Raw genomic sequence first — 13,822 nt, 5'->3', positions numbered from 1 at the left:
AGTGGCGCTAAACGCGGTCGCGGCTGCGCTTACTATAAAGGTCATCAACCCCTTTCGGTAAGTCCCCGAGCATTAGTCTAGATGTTCTGCCCCATAGAACGTCAGAGCTATGGCCGAGTGACCTGAAGGAGGATTCCAATTAATCCGATTACCAACAGTTTCTGTCAATCGCGAAACTCGGTGCAAACTATCCTCCTCCCTTAGCGCTGCCCGGTACCACGTCGCGGGGTTCTAGACGCTAAGTCATTCTGTCTCCTTTGCTCCGGAGATCTAACACTCTACAACCCGTGCATGGCTTGATATTGGGTTGGGAGATATTCTTACAACAGTGCTTGGAAACGGCTCCTTGGCAAGCATGACGGAATGATTGTCCTTTCTTTTCTTCCTCTCTTTCTCCTCGTCGCGTGGTCCTCGCTCACCTACGCGACATCGGACTACCATGAGAGCCTCACCCTGCAACCATTGCCGCAGTCATCTTTATTAGCGTCCTTCAATTTCCGAAGCAATGCTTCTCAGGAGTCCTTCGACGAGCGGAATTTTCGTCACTTCCCCCGTGCGCTAGGCCAGATCTTACAGCATGCTCACACCAAGGAGTTACACCTGCGATTCACTACGGGAAGATGGGATGCTGAAAGCTGGGGGTCGCGCCCCTGGAATGGAGTCAAAGAAGGAAACACGGGTGTCGAATTGTGGGCATGGATTGATGCGGCAGATGATCAAGAGTGCGTGCGATGTCGCTTGGAACCCTGCTCCTTGGATGCATATGCTGACGAAGATCAAGAGCGTTTGCGAAATGGATTACCCTGACACAGTCTCTGTCTGGTTTATTCTGCGCATCGCTCAACTTCATTGATTCGACTCGGACTACTCGACCAGTTGCGTCTTTTGCTCTCGCTGGAGACCATTCGGCTTCGAGTAACCTACATCTTTTGCATGGCACACTTCCGGGAGAAGTTGTCTGCACAGAGAACCTTACACCCTTTCTGAAACTTCTACCGTGCAAAGGCAAGGCCGGTGTTGCCAGTCTGCTCGATGGACATAAGTTGTTTGATGCGTCTTGGCAGAGTATGTCGGTTGATGTACGTCCTGTCTGCTCTCGTCCCGATGATTGTCTTGTGCAAATTGAACAAACTGTGGACATCGTGCTTGACCTAGAGAGGTCAAAACGGCCTCGAGGTGAGTCAAATAAACCCCATCATCATCAATTAAGGCTCCTAACAGATGTTAGACAATCCAATTCCGCGACCGGTTCCTAATGATCAGCTTGCCTGCGACACCTCGAAGCCGTATCACTCAGACGATACCTGTTATCCTTTGGAGAAGACCTCCGAAGGCGGTTGGTCTCTAAGTGAAATCTTCGGGCGCACTGTCAGTGGTATTTGTCCCTTAGGAGATAGCCAAAGCTCCGAGGAAACTATCTGCTTGCGCGTACCCCATGAGCGAGGAGTTGCTGTCTCTGAAGGTGCGGTTGAGACTCGTAAGCCGGATGGCTTCACCCGGTGTTACACGCTACAGGACTCTAGCGCATTCGATCTAGTCATGCCGGAACAAGAAGCCACAACCCATGTTCCTCTAGATGAGCCTGTCTTACGTGCGGAACGGACGATCGTTGGCCACGGTGTGGAACGGGGTGGCATGCGGATCATCTTTGATAATCCGTCCGATACGGACGTAGTTGACTTTATGTATTTTGAGACACTCCCGTGGTTCTTGCGCCCGTACGTGCACACGCTACAAGCGACAATCACTGGACGTGATGGGGTCCGTCGACAAGTTCCTACTTCACAGCTCATTAAGGAGACCTTCTACCGCCCAGCGATTGACAGAGAACGCGGCACGCAGCTAGAACTAGCTTTATCAGTTCCGGCTGCCTCCAACGTGACACTTACATATGATTTTGAGAAGGCCATTTTGCGGTACACCGAGTACCCACCGGACGCCAATCGTGGTTTCAACGTTGCCCCGGCGGTGATCAAACTCGGTGGACATGAGAACCCAATCTACATGCGCACAACCAGCCTTCTTTTGCCGCTACCTACGCCAGATTTTAGCATGCCGTACAATGTGATTATCCTTACTAGCACGGTCATCGCTCTGGCGTTCGGAAGCATCTTCAACCTCTTGGTCCGTCGCTTCGTCTCTGCCGAAGAGGCAGCCGCGCTCACATCACAGACATTAAAAGGCCGCCTGGCGGGCAAAGTCGTGGCCATACGGGATCGGATAAAAGGGAAGAGCGCAAAGGTTGAATAGCCTTGTCACATATAGAATCGATTATGCACATACGTTTTATGTTTTTTCACTCTTCTTATAACATCTAACCCATGTATGATTTCATTATAATACAGGATTTCATAATATTACAAAAACTCCAGTAAACAGATTCCTAACCCTATACAGTCTCGATGATCACTCCATCATAACCCATTCAACCAAACCTATAAATCAATCAGCACCCGAACCTCAACACCAAAACCAAAATCTAAAGAGAAAAAATAAAAGGGAAACTGACATATTACCCAACGCACTCTTCGCCTTCTCCCATCCAGGCAAAGTATCCGAACCACCAGGCTTCCGCGTCATAAAACTATGATCCTCAGTCGCGCACGTCCCCTCCTGCTCACCCATTTCTCTATTCCTCCGATCCATAAAATTATGCTCTGCCATACCCTTCTGTTCTCGTAGACTCGAGAACTCGTCTGCGGATGACAGCGATGTCTTGATTTTGTCCTGGTCAGGCCGTTAGTCACATCAATGTATATTGCCATTGGGGTGTGAGTATAGAAGGCATACAGAGATATGGCCTGTTCCTTCTCCGCCGGTACCACCCTTGAGGAATCCAGGGTCACCCCAGCCTCGGCCGCCGCCGACGTTGTTGGCTGGTGTTGGCTCGACGCTGGCGCCACCTCTGGTGCCGCCGGAGGGGTGTTCGTTCATGTGCGTGTTGGCTCCGGACATTTTGTTGATTGGTTTAGATTTGTGGATCTGGGTTGGGAGTCAGTAGTTTAATATAGAAGTATATATATATATAGTTTGGGTGGTGGATGTGTATAGTTCCCGCTTTAGGGTGAAGCTTTGGGTGTTTTGGGACATTACCTATATCGAATGAGTCAATGTTTGTGCTTAATGGTAGATGAGAATCAACAGCTGAGAAAGAACCATCTTTTATACTCGAGTATATGCCACATGGCGTACTGTCCTTGCACAGAGCAATAGAACATAATGACCTCAGTGATATCATCATGACCGCACCTTGGCTTCTTATTGGCCGCCACTGCACTGAGTCAGCAAGATGTCAAAGCTTTATCGAATTAGGTAATTTGGGTATATATTGTAAGTCCATCATTTGCAGAGATTCTGCAGGAAGAATGAGACATCATGATGCATATGTTTTACATTGCTTTAGAAGGATCATAGGGCGGAAAGGGCATCTTTCATTATCCAATGTTGGCAGGAAGTCTCTGTAACAAAGCGTAAACATGGTTTAGAAGCATAGTGAATAACAATAGTTCGGGGAATATTCCGTGAATGCAATAACAATGGTCCCTCCAAAACATGACTAAAGAGAAGTATAGACTCGTGACTGTGGACATCTAATTATTCTCGACTTGCTCCGCCCATGTAGCACCGCTTGCAGATATCGGCGAGAGGACTGCGTCGAGCTTAGCCGCAGAAGAATCGTTGTCGACCGTGCTCTCTTTTTTACTACCGCCAGGCAGGGAAGGGAACTCGGCTTCATTATCGATGACTGGAGCTGGAGCGGGCTTTTGCTCGGTGGAACTTGGTTCGTTCGCTGCGCCTTCAGATGGTGGAATGTCTGATCGTGGTCCACGGCCGCGCCCGCGACCACCTCTACCGCCACGACCCCGGCCTCGAGTGCTGTTCTGGTGGTGATTGTTCGTCTCTTCGTCGGGTTGCGAATCTCCAAAGTCTCGTCTAACGTATCCAGAGACACCACCGTGCATCCCTCGTCGGAATCCACCTCTACCTCCACGAGGGTTATAATCTTCCTCCTGCTTCTGCGAATCCCACTCTCTCCCGCCCAGGGCTTGAAGCTTTCGCTGCCGATTGCGCTCTCGTTCGTTATCCATCACACGACGGTTCTGGCGTTCCTGACGTCGCTTCTCTTCGGCAACCTTCTCTCGTTCAAGGAAGGAGGCCTGGTCGGCTTCAGCACGGGCGTGGGCGGCAGCCTTACGAGCAGCGTTTTCCTTCGCCGCGGCGATACGTTGAGAAAGTTCCTCCTCTGTGAGTTTCGGCTGAAGGAACGGTCAGTAGATGCACTAACACACGATGAGAAAGGATTTCACACGCCTTCTTTATCCCACCTGTAGCACTCCGATCCCCGCGCACAGCTGGCACGCGTGGACCATTAGCCTCAGCGGAGGGTTTGGAGTCCGAAGTCGCATCTTCCTTCTTTGCTTGTTCTGTTGCTTCAGCAGACACAACCTTGGCGGGTTCCTCATGACTCTTCTCGTTCTGGGCGGCATCGTCAGCAGCGGACTTGGCCCTTGAGCCTCCATCACCCCGCCTTGAAGCTGGATTTTGCGACCCTTGTCTGCCACCGCGACCCTTTCCTCTGCCACGTCCTCGCCTTTCGCCCCCGCGCGACCGTGGAGGGGTTTCGGTACGGGGAGGCGGGGTTTCGGTTTCTAACGATAGCGATGCGACGTTCTCTTCCAATGCTTGGACTTCCGGCGGGACCTCTGGCTCCGCGGCTACAGGAACAATTTCATCGTCGAATAGGTCATCACCGCCACGAGTCTGCGCAAATTCGTCCATCGCGGGGGTATCGGCAACGGGGTCGGTCATTTTCAGGATTCAATCGTGAAACGTGGGAGTTGTAAATCGTAATATATCTTACCGATATCGAGCGGATCTGAAGGAATGCTGCACGCACCCCCCGCGGCGCAAACAATTAGGCCAATGAGAGCGATCCGTGTGAGCTCGGGGAGGTAAGAGAGGGATTGATCAGCGATCACTTATTGTTAGCGGGGAATTTAGTTAGTTTGTCACCAGTGAGTACGGGAAATATTGCGTCAACCCAAATGGTCAGTATTGCGCAAATTTTTGCCAGTATGTGCTTTGTATGAAGGGCTATGAAGCCATCGAAGGACCGGAGTTTAGCCTTCTGCCCAGCCACTCTCAGGGTGGAACCTATGATGCGATAGCGCCCCAGTTCCAAGGCGGTCTGCCTGGTGGACCGCTTGGGTTTGTGGAGGCTGGCATTTGGCTTGCCAGGGGCGGCTTTTACTACTATAGATAACAATTATGCTTCTGTATATTTTAAAGGAGCTAATCTTACTGGTGTCGTCTCTTTTTGGTTTTCATATTTTTAATCTCTTTCCCTCCAACATATCTACTTTCTAGACTTGTTTCTTAAGTATTTTTTGTACATTTTTATGTTTCCTTCTTCGTAGACGCATGGTATATCCCGTCTCTGAATCATCTTGTACCACAAGTAGTCTTCTTAATATTCACATACAAGGATATATATATATGTTAGACTTGCCCACCAACCTACACTCACACTGAGCACCAACCTTTCGTACTTCCCCGTTTTTCTGTTGGCTTATCTCCAATCACCATGTTCAATCAAAAATATTTCATGCTCCATTCATACTACAAGCACCTACAGATAGACATCTTGAACTTTCTATTACTAGTGTATTGTGAGGTTTTGCAACATGCAATTCTATATTCTACCTGCTATGATGGACAAATACATAATTATCAAGACATACAAAAATCTTGCCTCTATAAATATATATATATATATGTACAACACTTCAACAATCTAAACGCACTGCCAGGCGTTCTCATCAGTGTAGTTCCCTGGTCCCTTGTATACATTCCTGCGAGGGTAGCGGCAGTGCTTGCGAGTATACTCCACGGCCGAACCTGTGCCATTGCTAAACTTAGCGCCACGGATGGTCTCCGGGGCGATGCCCTCCTCCACCCACTGCACCATAGCCATGAGAACGTTGTTCTCAGGATTGGCATTGTTATAGGTTACGAGCTGGTTTCCAATGCCGTACGCTCCATCACCTCCGCTGCAATGGGCCATTCCACTGATCTGGAAGAAGCGGTAGAACTCGTCCAGTTGTTCCGGACGCATGTTCATGGTTTCCGCGACGCGCGCATAATAAAGCTTGGAGTTCTCCGAGCTGATGAGCTGATCCATGAGCCCATGGTAGGTGAGGACCTTGCCGCCTGCCTTGCGGAAAGCGGAGATGTCTGCGTCCCAGGTCTGGAGGTTGAATGGGTTCTGCTTCAAAGCGACGGCTGCGTCGCGGACTGTGAACTTGGTGCCATCCCAGTTGGGGTTTTCGTAGACAACATAGCGGTACCAGTCCGTGCTATACTTGAAAGGCTGGCCATTGTACATCATGGAAGAAGCCATCACCTCAGAGCCAGGCTGCATGCGGGGATAAAGCAAGGTACCGTTCACTCCGTAAAGCGGGGAGAAAATCTCGCGAACGGTGTGGGCTTGCTTGCCAGTTAGACACTCGGTGGTGTTTTGACCGGGCTTGCAGATGATCGCTTCAAGAACCGGGCTGCAAAGGCTCGGGTCTTCGATAATGCCGTCCTCTGCTCCATCGATGCCATCGCATTGACGCAGGATCTCCTTATGCGTAATGTTCCACAGGTCAGGGGATAGGTATGTGTCTGACCCAACTGGCCCCGTGATTGGGTAGAAGTGGGCACTCCATGACATGAGGTTGATCATATTGAATGCCGGTGCACCGGCCACAACACCGTCGAAGTCATTGGGGTATTGCTGAACGGATTTGAAGCCCTGCCGGCCACCAGTGGAGCAACCAAGGTAGTACGACTTCTTGAACCCTTCCTCGTAGAAGAGCTTTGTCAATTGCTTGCCAACCACGACACCAGTGTGGACTGAACGATGTACAAAGTCTTCGAGGACCTCGGGGTGGTGATAAAAAGGCTCTCCGGATGTTCCGTTATGGCCGCTGTTAGCACCGACCGTGGCAAAGCCTAGGCCGGAGGTGTACGCTAGATCATAGTACTGAATACCTGTAAAACGTTAGTTTTAAAGGTGTGTTAGTGTATCTCGTGGTGCCGGGCAGAACATACAGCCTGAAAGACCTCCGTTGCCCGTACTCAGGAAGCGACCGGTATAATTTCTTGGGAGCCACGCTTCCAAAGTGATTTCGCTGCTGTTCGAGGTTGCGACAGCCATGGCAATGCGGCAGACATCCTCGGACACTACTTGAGAAGCTGTGTTGCAACTGGTTGGATTATCTGGTAAAGAAAGATTGGTGCCTCCAGGCACATAATTGACAAAATTCACCTGCACATTAGGCAGGTTGATTTTGTCTGCAAAACTAGTACACTTGTCTTGGAACGCATCTTGGCTTGCTAGAGCAGCAGAGCCCGCAGTAAGAAAAGGCAGAAGCCGACGAAGTGAAGGCATACTGGCTGGGTGTGGTTGTGGTTCACGGAGACATTTTCCTCTGCTGTGGGCTTGGTGACTTTATATATGTAGCTGGCTCGGACATACCGGAGACTGCTGACAGTACGGAGCACACCGATTGATGTTTCAATCCGTCGGTACCTGAAGATCGGACCATATCCCGTGCTTTATCTAGGGCTTCCCCGAAGTTTGGCCGAAGGAATGTACCATCATTAGCTTAGGAGGACCTACTACTAGTAGGGAATTAGCATGTCAGAAGCTTGGTCGTGACGTGATAAACTTCCCAATCATGACCGACAAGGAAAAGCCGGGATGAGGGAGGGAATTTCCAGCAGCGCTGAGTGGACAGGTCACTGTCATCTTTCAAATTGAGGTCTCCACATCCCAAAGATCGTCGCACGGGGTTCCCCACAAAATGCGGAGAATTATCTTGGTTACCCCGTCACACGCTCTGCAGGACCTTCGCTAACCTGAGAGGCTTGAGTATCGGCAGTTAAACCGCCCTGGGGCCACATGAATACAGTGATCGGGCATTCTTCTCGGCATCGAGGGAACTCGATCCTAAATCCTGGTAGAATCGACTCGACACATTCCTGGCAGTACAAGCAGGGTTAGTGTTACCCCAAAAAAAAGGTTCCCCCCGCAACATGTCCTTGCTTCTTTTAACCCGTCATTGTCCTAGAAACAAATGTTTTGTGGAGGATCGTAGTATGGGGTGGATATTGCGTAAATGTAGAAGGTAAGCAGGCGTGGCCGAGGCTTGGCCGGATCAAACTTACATCGGTCGCTGCCGAACACCGACTGGTTGCCGAAAACTTTTACCGTAGTCCACCGTAGTATAGATTGGGTTTAGTTTTTATTGGCGGTTCGCCTACTTAGTATAATAGAGCGTAGTACTAGAATGTGTGGTGAAAGTTTAATGGATGCGACGAGTGCTTAACATATCATAGAGCTTTTATGAGGTCGTCATTGGACGTGCTTAGATTCTCCTTCAAGAGATCGCTTCGATTAGATGATAACAATAACAACGATGATAATCATTAAGTAATGCAAAGCAAGACCGTGCCACAGGATCGACGCTTGCAGCGGATTGTGGGCTTGCATGGTGCAATCGTTCCTGGAAACTGGCTCAACCTTAAGAACGCAGGAAAGAAAAAGCTTAAATACTTATATGAGCCATGTGGCATACGATAGATATAGTGGGGTTCGCCTTGAATTTGCCAGCATAGCAGTCATATGTAGTAGACGTATTATAATATTCTCGTGGCCATGAATTGGACTAAGAACGGCACAATTAGTTGTAGGATATTAGCTGTGGGTACTGGTACCTACAAGCACCAATAATAAGCATTGCGAAAGCAACTTTCACGTTGTGAGATGCTATGAGACTCAGAAGAAGACCAAAAAAGGTCCACGAGGAGTATGTGCTAAAAAGTGGCCTTAGAGCATGGGAGTCTTTATAACGCGAGGATGTTTCATCGATCATCGCCTGCAAATTGGCTGCAGTTGCGGCTGCTTTGTCAAGTAAAGCTTGTGAAATTTGTACGCTGGCTTGTAGTTTCTCTTGTAACCTTGATTGGGACTCGACAGTTTCAGAGTGCTGCAACTGCGCCTTGTGTAGATTTTCGGCTCTCAACTGAAGCTCTTTCAATGATGTATCGAAAGTTCGCAGACGCTTCTGAGAGTCAGACCATCCCATTTAGTTTGAGGGCGCCACTAACCTCGGATATACTCATTTCTTGCTCAGAAAGGTGCCCGAATCTTCCAGAGAGCCATTCCTGAGACAGTCAATACTTGTTGTTCATTTGGAGTGGGCTCACCTACCAATGAAGAATCGAATGCCTCAAGATTATGAAGTAATCTAGTCATATCATCTTGCAATAATGATTCTAACTTCGATCGAAGGGAGAATGCGAGTTCGTTGTGCGATATAGCATTCTCTCGATGTGCTATTGTAACTTGTTCATTTGCGTACAGCACTTCGTCCAGAAGATCTTGAAAGGTGTATTGCAGCTTGTTAACCTTGGCGGATGCATTCTGAATATTCTATTACTCGTTAGTTATGTGGAAGAGAAGAACACTCCTAATAGCACCTTATCTAGATCTGTTGCCCCAGCTTGTATCCTTCCGAGCACTGAGGTAACGGTATTGACGACCGAAGTGGCCCTAGCTTCAATCTCGTAAAAGGCTTTTTCAATCATAGTCTTGAGGTGCGAGCGAGTTTCTTCCATGTCGTGAACCAGCCTGTCATTCATACTTGCAATCTCACTGACGAAAGCTCTGTGCTGTAAAGATTCAGCAGCAGCTGTCCGCAAGGCTTCTTGAAGGCCCTGATTGAGTTTGTTAGAGCCCTCGACTACTGACCTATGGAGGTTCAATAATTCTTCCTTTTCGTTCTCAACTCTCGCAGCTTGACATATTACGAAAGCGTTCTGCCTACTGTTGCTATAAGAAGTCCACCATTGAGGTCGTGACTCCAGCGATTTGAGACAGGACTCCAACAACTGGACTGAAATACTGTCCACATTATTGACCGGGATTTCACTCTTTAAGGAGAACCCAAAGATCCCTTTCTTTTGTGGGGATGGGAAGGTCACTGGAAGACAGGCATTAGGGATATGGGTTCCGGCACCGTTGAGTTCGCAGATAGCGAGTCTTGCTGCATACAACGATCGAGTATGTTCCAACACTCTATAGGTCTCAGGGTCTATATTATCTGTCTTCTTCCCAATCGACTGGCAGGAGGTGACAAGCCTGGAAGCTGCGATCCGGTTGCAGGAAGGGGACGACCTCATTGACTCTAGCAACTGTACTGCTTCCTTGAACACGATGTCATGCTGTGTATTCCGCGAGTTTATGAAGGAAACCAAGTCTAGTTCCTCAAATGAACTATTATTGCGTACTAAAAGGTCTATGCTTGGCGGCTTGGTTAGTATGATCGATTTCATCCTTTCGCAGATAACGTACCACTTGCTGGATTCTCAGCCCTACAGAAGGTGGAGAAAAGCAAAAGGAATAGGAGGAATAAGCACGTAAGAAATGCTATAGTTGAACGTGGGCCACTCATTCTTTTCATTGATATCAATACGTTATTTTTGGAGTAGTATTGATGCACTAAGTACTAAGAGAAGACGAGTTGGCTAAAAGAGAAGACAGCCCTTTGCTTAACTTTGATGGCTCAGGCGACATATGTGTAAACACTGTAGTAGACTAATGAATGGAGTCATATAGTAATTGATGATGTAGGCGATCAATTGTCCTACGGTAGACAGTGCGTGAGCTTTTGCAGTATAGATGGGCAGGGATGTAGAAAGAAATATAGGTAAAGGGAAGGTATATTATGAGATGAGGTGAACGATAGGACATCTCAAAACAATAACACAGACACGACAGCGACTCATATTTGAAGACTTATCACATTTTGAATCCAGATATCTCTGAAAATAACAGTGGGCTTGAGTCGAGATCCTGATCTATACAAGATCTATGATCACGTGCGTCATATGCGCTAACCAGATTGGGAGTAAAGGGTCTCCGGCCAAAATCAAAGTCGGCATTGGAGAATCAAAGTAGTTGTCTTCTAGCAACAGACCGCAATTGTCATCATGTCGCGTTCCTTAACACAGAACTGCTTCAAGCAGCTTTCCCGGGGCCCTTTGAGGCAGGGTTCACTGCCAATTTATCTCGCACCTGCGTTCTCACACCCTCAACGGGCACAACCATTTTCTACCACTTCACCAACGCAATCTCGAGTCGGCGGCGCCCCGATCTCCGTACCTCCCGAAGTCTCCCTCAAATTCATCGACTTACCTCAGACACAAGTGAGGGGATTAGCGAAGGACATTCCGAAGACGGCAATTGAAGTTAAAGGGCCTTTGGGTATGGCACGCTCACATACCACCTATAGCTGAGGTGAACAGCTTGACTTATGAATCCATCACAGGTGAATTGACACTGAGCATTCCCCCATTCTTGGAAGTTGCACATGATGAAGGCCTTCGGAAGGCGACTCTCTCCGTCCAGGATTCCTCAGTTGCGCATCAGCGTGCTATGTGGGGTACGTATATCACTTCAATTGTCATTCACCTGCGCCTTTCTGACAGTTTTATGCCATAGGAACCACTCGGGCACATTTACAAAACTACATCCTAGGAGTGTCGGAAGGTCACGTTTGCATTCTCAGTCTGGTTGGTGTCGGTTACAGAGCTACTGTCGAATCAACGGCGACCACCGTCGAGCCTGAATACCCCGGCCAGCAGTTCGTCTCCCTCAAGGTTGGATACTCCCACCCGATTGAGTTGGGTGTGCCACAGGGTGTCAAAGCAAGCACTCCCCAGCCGACGCGTATTTTGCTGGAGGGCGTCAATAAGAATGTTGTGACGAAATTCGCTGCTGAAATCAGAGAATGGCGCAAGCCAGAACCATACAAGGGCAAGGGTATCTTCATCAACGGGGAGACTATCAAATTGAAGGCCAAGAAGATTCGGTAGATTTGGTGTCTCTGGTTCTGGGAAGAGGAACAATGGTTATGTTTTACTGTACATGTATATCCAAGCATATTTGGTTTCTGTTCGCGATTGGTATCTATCTTATGTACTTCTAGACGCATCTAGCGTGAGCAATTTGACAAAGTTCGTTGCAAATATTTTCGATCATAACACAAGCTCATTTACAGCTTCAGGACAATCTTCACAGCATCAATCACTTGGTCTTGGAGGGCCTTGGGTGCAGCGACAACTCCCTTGTTGGCAGCCAAGGTCCGGCCCTTGCTGAAATCCAATTGGTGACCGTAGATGTCCGTTACTTGACCGCCAGCTTCACGCACGATGAGATCTCCAGCGGCATGATCCCAGATCTTCTCTTGGTAGTCCTTCTTCACAGGCAGACGTAGGTAGATGTCACCGGCGCCTCTGGCAATAGAGCAGTACTTGGCCTGAGAATCCAGTCGCACGCTTGGGGAGGTGATGCCAAGGCGCTGGGCAACAGCAGCATTATCGCCCTGAGCCGAGTGGGCAGCCTCCACTCCTTCGCAGAAGACGGCCTGCGCAATGTTTGGCACCGGACGCATGGAGATAGACTTGCTCTCGGCGAGAGCGCCGTTCTTCAGAGGCCGGCTGATGGAACCGGCACCCTTAATAGCTGAGAAAAGGACTCCGTTACCAGCACCGCTGTTCTGGTCAACACCGATCGAGGCAGACATCGTATCGGAGTCATTAACAGGCAGGTTGGGGCAGCCAATCGCTCCAACCTTGACGTCGCCATCCTCAATCAAGCCAAGACAGACGGCATACTGGCCACCACGCAGGAATCCCTTCGTACCGTCGATGGGGTCCAAAGCCCAGATGCGACCCTTCGCGCCTCCCGCGCTCTTGCCCTGATCGATAATGTCCAGCATTGCTTCTTCACTTGGCAAGGGTCCTCCAAGGACCTCATCGCTCTCACTGTCATCCAGCTTGATATCCTTAACCAGCCTCCAAATTTCGGCGCTCAGTCCTTTATCCTCACGGAGGGAACTGGCCTCTTCTTCGGCGACGATCTCATCATTTGGGAAGTTCTTGCGGATAGCCTGGATGATCAAAGCCTGGGCACCAAAATCACCGATCGTCACGGGCGACTTGTCATCTTTCGATACGGTGCCCTTGGCCTTTTCGTTAAAGACCTTCTGGGTGAGGAGAGTAGCTCGCTGGACCGCGAGCTCGGCAATGTAGCGTTCCTGTTGGTAAGACATAGTTGTGACTTGGGTATATGAGTGTGTAGGAGTAAGTAAGTGGGGGAAGAAGGAGCTGAGACGGTGGCGGCTTTTTAGGACGATGCTGACACCCAGTAGGAGAGTGGAGCAGAGGACTAGACGGGAGAGTAACCGTCGCGGTTGGCGAATTGAGAGACGGCCTGCCGATTTCGCAGACCGGTGACCCATTGATTAGGGGGCAGAAGTACGTAAGATGCTGCCCAGCAGCAATTGAAGGGGAATCTGGCCCTGTACTAGTCTTGAACCCCGATAGCTGCTGTGTATTGGACCGAGTGGGATGTATCATGTGTAGAAGAAGGTGTCTATCGGCCAAATCGGCAATTACCCCAACTTGTTTCACATTGTTGTTGATACTTCCAGCGCCCCAGGCAACTAGGCATCCCAATGGTCCCCCGCCCTAGACCACATTAGGCCATGGGCGAGGGGCAGTCACGAGATTGGTCATTATCGCACGTCCCATGACGTCGGAGGCAGGAACGAACAATCCTCCTCCTTTTTGTGTGTTTCTGCAGGGCTACAAGGCTATAACTGGCCTCAACTACTGTCGCGCTGAACCCGAGCTGATCGTCAAGTCACCGTGCGTCGGGCTGAATCAGTCGCGCCAAGACGAAGCGATAGCCTCCCCTCTGGGTCTATTT

General features: G+C 49.4%; 8 protein-coding genes across 8 annotated transcripts; 2 read left to right on the top strand and 6 right to left on the bottom strand.

Annotated features, from left to right (window-relative positions):
• Positions 1 to 111: 111 nt before the first annotated feature.
• Positions 112 to 2,289, top strand: gpi16 (GPI-anchor transamidase subunit GPI16; the record flags this gene model as incomplete). Its single annotated transcript, XM_032065539.1, has 3 exons — positions 112 to 722; positions 782 to 1,176; positions 1,229 to 2,289. Coding segments are annotated over exons 1-3 (1,772 nt in total), but the record flags the coding sequence as incomplete, so codon positions are not given.
• Positions 2,290 to 3,180, bottom strand: BDV27DRAFT_122096 (uncharacterized protein). Its single transcript, XM_032065538.1, has 4 exons — positions 3,094 to 3,180; positions 2,791 to 2,982; positions 2,510 to 2,727; positions 2,290 to 2,435 (listed from the first exon to the last, which is right to left on the bottom strand). The coding sequence occupies exons 2-4, from the start codon at positions 2,953 to 2,955 to the stop codon at positions 2,426 to 2,428; spliced, it is 393 nt and encodes a 130-aa protein (XP_031931727.1). The 5' UTR covers positions 2,956 to 2,982; positions 3,094 to 3,180; the 3' UTR covers positions 2,290 to 2,425.
• A 143-nt stretch (positions 3,181 to 3,323) lies between these two features.
• Positions 3,324 to 5,078, bottom strand: BDV27DRAFT_36784 (uncharacterized protein). The gene is made up of 2 exons (XM_032076448.1): positions 4,312 to 5,078; positions 3,324 to 4,256 (listed from the first exon to the last, which is right to left on the bottom strand). The coding sequence occupies exons 1-2, from the start codon at positions 4,807 to 4,809 to the stop codon at positions 3,591 to 3,593; spliced, it is 1,164 nt and encodes a 387-aa protein (XP_031931726.1). The 5' UTR covers positions 4,810 to 5,078; the 3' UTR covers positions 3,324 to 3,590.
• Positions 5,079 to 5,727: 649 nt separating this feature from the next.
• On the bottom strand, positions 5,728 to 8,103 carry faeB-2 (putative feruloyl esterase). The gene is made up of 2 exons (XM_032065537.1): positions 7,096 to 8,103; positions 5,728 to 7,035 (listed from the first exon to the last, which is right to left on the bottom strand). Exons 1-2 carry the CDS (start codon positions 7,433 to 7,435, stop codon positions 5,795 to 5,797), a joined length of 1,581 nt encoding a protein of 526 aa, XP_031931725.1. The 5' UTR covers positions 7,436 to 8,103; the 3' UTR covers positions 5,728 to 5,794.
• Positions 8,104 to 8,729: 626 nt separating this feature from the next.
• Positions 8,730 to 10,502, bottom strand: BDV27DRAFT_167640 (putative nuclear membrane fusion protein Kar5; the record flags this gene model as incomplete). The annotated part of the gene is made up of 5 exons (XM_032074548.1): positions 8,730 to 9,110; positions 9,157 to 9,213; positions 9,260 to 9,481; positions 9,529 to 10,337; positions 10,403 to 10,502. 5 exons carry the CDS (start codon positions 10,500 to 10,502, stop codon positions 8,730 to 8,732), a joined length of 1,569 nt encoding a protein of 522 aa, XP_031931724.1.
• Positions 10,503 to 10,536: 34 nt separating this feature from the next.
• On the bottom strand, positions 10,537 to 10,832 carry BDV27DRAFT_122090 (uncharacterized protein). The gene has a single exon (XM_032065536.1). It carries the CDS (start codon positions 10,799 to 10,801, stop codon positions 10,646 to 10,648), a length of 156 nt encoding a protein of 51 aa, XP_031931723.1. The 5' UTR covers positions 10,802 to 10,832; the 3' UTR covers positions 10,537 to 10,645.
• Positions 10,833 to 11,034: 202 nt separating this feature from the next.
• Positions 11,035 to 12,015, top strand: BDV27DRAFT_36766 (mitochondrial 54S ribosomal protein uL6m). Its single transcript, XM_032076447.1, has 3 exons — positions 11,035 to 11,314; positions 11,379 to 11,492; positions 11,552 to 12,015. Exons 1-3 carry the CDS (start codon positions 11,041 to 11,043, stop codon positions 11,923 to 11,925), a joined length of 762 nt encoding a protein of 253 aa, XP_031931722.1. The 5' UTR covers positions 11,035 to 11,040; the 3' UTR covers positions 11,926 to 12,015.
• BDV27DRAFT_122088 (3'(2'),5'-bisphosphate nucleotidase) lies at positions 11,986 to 13,509 on the bottom strand. Its single transcript, XM_032065535.1, has one exon. The coding sequence runs from the start codon at positions 13,350 to 13,352 to the stop codon at positions 12,105 to 12,107; it is 1,248 nt and encodes a 415-aa protein (XP_031931721.1). The 5' UTR covers positions 13,353 to 13,509; the 3' UTR covers positions 11,986 to 12,104.
• Positions 13,510 to 13,822: the final 313 nt, after the last annotated feature.

Source organism: Aspergillus caelatus (assembly GCF_009193585.1).
Source record: "Aspergillus caelatus strain CBS 763.97 unplaced genomic scaffold BDV27scaffold_20, whole genome shotgun sequence".
In the NCBI taxonomy this organism is placed as follows: domain Eukaryota; kingdom Fungi; phylum Ascomycota; class Eurotiomycetes; order Eurotiales; family Aspergillaceae; genus Aspergillus; species Aspergillus caelatus.
Note: the sequence above shows the minus strand (reverse complement) of the source record. Positions and strands in the feature narration are given on the sequence as shown.

Coding starts and splice junctions, on each gene's coding strand:
- BDV27DRAFT_122096 (XM_032065538.1), bottom strand. CDS start 2,955: ATGTCCGGAGCCAACACGCACATGAACGAACACCCCTCCGGCGGCACC. Junction 2,728..2,790: donor AAGGAACAGGCCATATCTCT/GTATGCCTTCTA, acceptor CGGCCTGACCAG/GACAAAATCAAGACATCGCT.
- BDV27DRAFT_36784 (XM_032076448.1), bottom strand. CDS start 4,809: ATGACCGACCCCGTTGCCGATACCCCCGCGATGGACGAATTTGCGCAG. Junction 4,257..4,311: donor CTACAGGTGGGATAAAGAAG/GCGTGTGAAATC, acceptor CCGTTCCTTCAG/CCGAAACTCACAGAGGAGGA.
- faeB-2 (XM_032065537.1), bottom strand. CDS start 7,435: ATGCCTTCACTTCGTCGGCTTCTGCCTTTTCTTACTGCGGGCTCTGCT. Junction 7,036..7,095: donor CAACGGAGGTCTTTCAGGCT/GTATGTTCTGCC, acceptor AACGTTTTACAG/GTATTCAGTACTATGATCTA.
- BDV27DRAFT_122090 (XM_032065536.1), bottom strand. CDS start 10,801: ATGTCCTATCGTTCACCTCATCTCATAATATACCTTCCCTTTACCTAT.
- BDV27DRAFT_36766 (XM_032076447.1), top strand. CDS start 11,041: ATGTCGCGTTCCTTAACACAGAACTGCTTCAAGCAGCTTTCCCGGGGC. Junction 11,315..11,378: donor TGAAGTTAAAGGGCCTTTGG/GTATGGCACGCT, acceptor AATCCATCACAG/GTGAATTGACACTGAGCATT. Junction 11,493..11,551: donor GCATCAGCGTGCTATGTGGG/GTACGTATATCA, acceptor TTTATGCCATAG/GAACCACTCGGGCACATTTA.
- BDV27DRAFT_122088 (XM_032065535.1), bottom strand. CDS start 13,352: ATGGGTCACCGGTCTGCGAAATCGGCAGGCCGTCTCTCAATTCGCCAA.